Here is a 3,208-nt window from a genome sequence, read left to right as displayed (position 1 = left end):
ACGGTGAAATCATAGCGACTGATCATCTTACAATTCAAACAGATGTACTCACATGGGCTACGGATACTTGGAACTAACTACAGTCCTCATAATCGGGTGGAGAGAGATGGTTTATATTATTGCAGGTGTAGGACTGTTGTAACATGTCTAACATTTGTGCCTCTCTCCCTTTATGCTCTTTCTCTCTCTCTCTCTTTCTCTCTCTCTCTCTCTCTCCCCCTCTCTCTCTCTCTCTCTTCCTTAGCAGAGTTTCAATGCTCCTCCACGTTCTAAGATGAACAGAAGTTATGGAAAAGGTGCTACTTTTGCCTTCATGCTCTGCGGTGCTGCGCTCTCCCTCCTCCTCACTAGAAACATGGCCACTATCGGACAGTTCAAACCTACCAGGGTAAAATATCCACAGGCATCGTCAATCTCATCAAGACCATCATCACCATCATCATCATCATCATCACCACCATCATCGTCGTCATCACCTCTACCATCATCAATATTACCATCGATGACCACAAAACCATCCTCCTCCTACTCATCGCTGTCTTCGTCGTCGTACCGGCGAACGGGTGGTCTCCAGCGGAGAGCGAGATCGACAGACGGCATGAACTCTGTCTTCTTAGAGTGTAAGATAAACTGTTTTGGTCTTCCCTGTAAGCAACCTGTAAGATGAGATGGCCTGTTGAAGGGGGCGTCCTGCAGGCAAAGAGCCCCAGTCTGTGTTGTTTATCTCACACATCTTTATGTCTTACAATAACCCATGCAGTCACTTAACACCTCATGGTTCACTGGCTGTCCATATGGCTGAGGGATCGAGGGGTTAAGGTGGGCAGAAACCATAAAACCTTCAAGTGGCTTGAATAGAGGGATGATTTAGCCATTTTCTTTTAAGGAGTGCCGTTTTAACATGACCTGAACGGAACCTCCTCAACTTGTATTTGTCATCTTAATTATCACGCTGCGTTAAAGCTATGTTATGCTAACTTTTAGTTTCATCATGGTAGATTTAATTTAATTTTGTGCTGCCAGTGATAAGAACCCGAGGTTCCTCCTCATAACTCTATAGGAAGAATTCAGAGCTGTAACAACGTGACACTGTTGAAATTCATTAAAACTAGGTTGGCAGTACACTTAATCACACCGTTTCACACACACTGCATTCTTGACCACAATTTCAAGAATGCAATTTAGATAGCTTGTTATTTACAGATGCTAGGTTCATTGCTTACCTGGTATCTTATAGTTTCAATGTACAGATTGTTATTTCGATAGTATATTGTTTACACAGATGTTAGGTTCTTGGTTTACCTGGGATCCTAGTTTATTGAGTCCCTACACTGTCTCTCTGCTTATTGTGGATAAGAGCATCTGCTAAATGCCCAAATTGTAATTGTAAATCTAGAGTTTTAACATGCATTAAGAGCTAGCTGTACACAGGACACTATATTGGGATTATATGAACGTGCACTTGCATGATTCACTCAAGTATCACTGCCTTGTACTGTGTATATTAAGATATCTGATTCATCTCTCACACAGTTTCCAGGCTGTTCCAGAGCTTCACTGAGGGCGAGCTACAGCAGGTTGTGGGAGCCTTCCTGGACAATAAGAGACGGCTGTCCCACCGATTGTACAGGAGCCACACCCGGCGGACTAAAAGAGCCCGGCGGCCGAGGCCCTGCTCCCTGCGCGAGGTGGAGCTGACAGTTAGTGAACTGGGCCTTGGCTACGAGAGCGACGAGACCCTACTCTTCCGTTACTGCAGCGGAAAGTGTGTAAGCCACCGGCGCAACTACGACCTCACCATGGACCACATGAGGCGCTCGGGTTTCCGCAAGAAAGGCCGCAACGACAAGGTGAGCAGCGGTCCCTGCTGCCGGCCTATCGCGTACGAACAGGACACCTCCTTCCTGGACAACAAGAGCCGGTACCACACAATAAAGGAGGTGTCTGCACAGGAGTGCGGCTGCGTATGATGCAACCGCGCTGCTGCGGTGGAAACCGGACAATTGACAATCTCCGCCGACACACATGCTGCTCTCAGGCTCTCCGTTAAGTGTTACATGGATGCTAATAAAAGACAAGTGGAGGTAACTATGGAATATAAATCTAAGGAGACAACTATGGAATATATATATAAAACCAAGGCGGAACTTATGGAATATATATAAAACCAAAGGCAAACCTATGAAATATATATATATAAAGCCAAGGAGGAACCTCTGGAATATGGCCATGGCTGCTCACTGGTGAACGATGCCTTTTTCATAGGCAGACGTTACATCATTATTGGCGTCCACTGCCTCAAGCTGGGAACGAATCACAGGAACAACACAAGCTGTTTTTGTGTTTGTTCACATGCAACAGGACACAGAGAATGACTGTTCATACCCAAATGAAAGCTATTTTGATGTCTTTTCTATCTGTGTAGTAACACTGTGAATTGTAGTGTAACAACAATGTAACATGATGTTGTTGATGACGTTACTGTATGGTTTCTCCATAGTACATGCAATATAGATGAGTACCTGTTTTCAAACACGTGGAATAGATTGTTGCTGTTACGCCACTCCCGTCCACATCACTGTTGATAAAGTGATGGATTGCAGTGTTATTACACAGGTGTTATTGAACAAGAAAAACTTTTTTTTAAATATAGCTTCAGATTTGAGAACCACCATTAATTAGTGTTTATTGTAACGTAATGTTGTTTAGTTGAGAAATAATGAGACCCTGCATCAAATGAAAACCCATCAAGTAGCATTGCTTTCTCTCACCGTAGAATAAGCATGATATAAAACCATTTCTCCCTCATCCACCCGTCCTGAAGGTAACTCATCATACTCCAGGAAATTTCTATTCTAGATTGTTCATCATCATCAATCTTCTCGTAACGATTCCCAAATCACCCAGTGTAAGTATTTCCCATAATCCTTTGGAATTATTTTCCTCAAAGTATTGCCAAAGCACATTCAGTCGACTCGAACCTCATGATTAATTCACAGTTTGAGATTTATAAACATGTCTCCAATTACAGGTGATAACAAGTCTTAAAATGTATCATCTCTGGTTGTAATTTGTGAAGTTTACACTCATTTTTTTAACACCACTGGTGGTTTGGGTAATCAGAAGCAAATGTGTGAAAAAGAAAAATAATCATACCATTAAGTAGTGACATGTTTTCCTAACTAAAAAGTAGGGTTGGGAATTGGAA

General features: G+C 42.8%; 1 protein-coding gene across 1 annotated transcript; it reads left to right on the top strand.

Moving 5' to 3' along the window:
- Nucleotides 1–396: 396 nt before the first annotated feature.
- LOC308094145 (neurturin) lies at nucleotides 397–2,626 on the top strand. The gene is made up of 2 exons (XM_080440625.1): nucleotides 397–620; nucleotides 1,534–2,626. Exons 1-2 carry the CDS (start codon nucleotides 503–505, stop codon nucleotides 1,968–1,970), a joined length of 555 nt encoding a protein of 184 aa, XP_080296751.1. The 5' UTR covers nucleotides 397–502; the 3' UTR covers nucleotides 1,971–2,626.
- Nucleotides 2,627–3,208: the final 582 nt, after the last annotated feature.

Source organism: Gymnoscopelus braueri (assembly GCF_963280865.1).
Source record: "Gymnoscopelus braueri genome assembly, chromosome: 10".
Taxonomy (NCBI): domain Eukaryota; kingdom Metazoa; phylum Chordata; class Actinopteri; order Myctophiformes; family Myctophidae; genus Gymnoscopelus; species Gymnoscopelus braueri.
The sequence above is the reverse complement of the archived record's forward strand: the minus strand, read 5'-3'. Positions and strand labels throughout refer to the sequence as shown.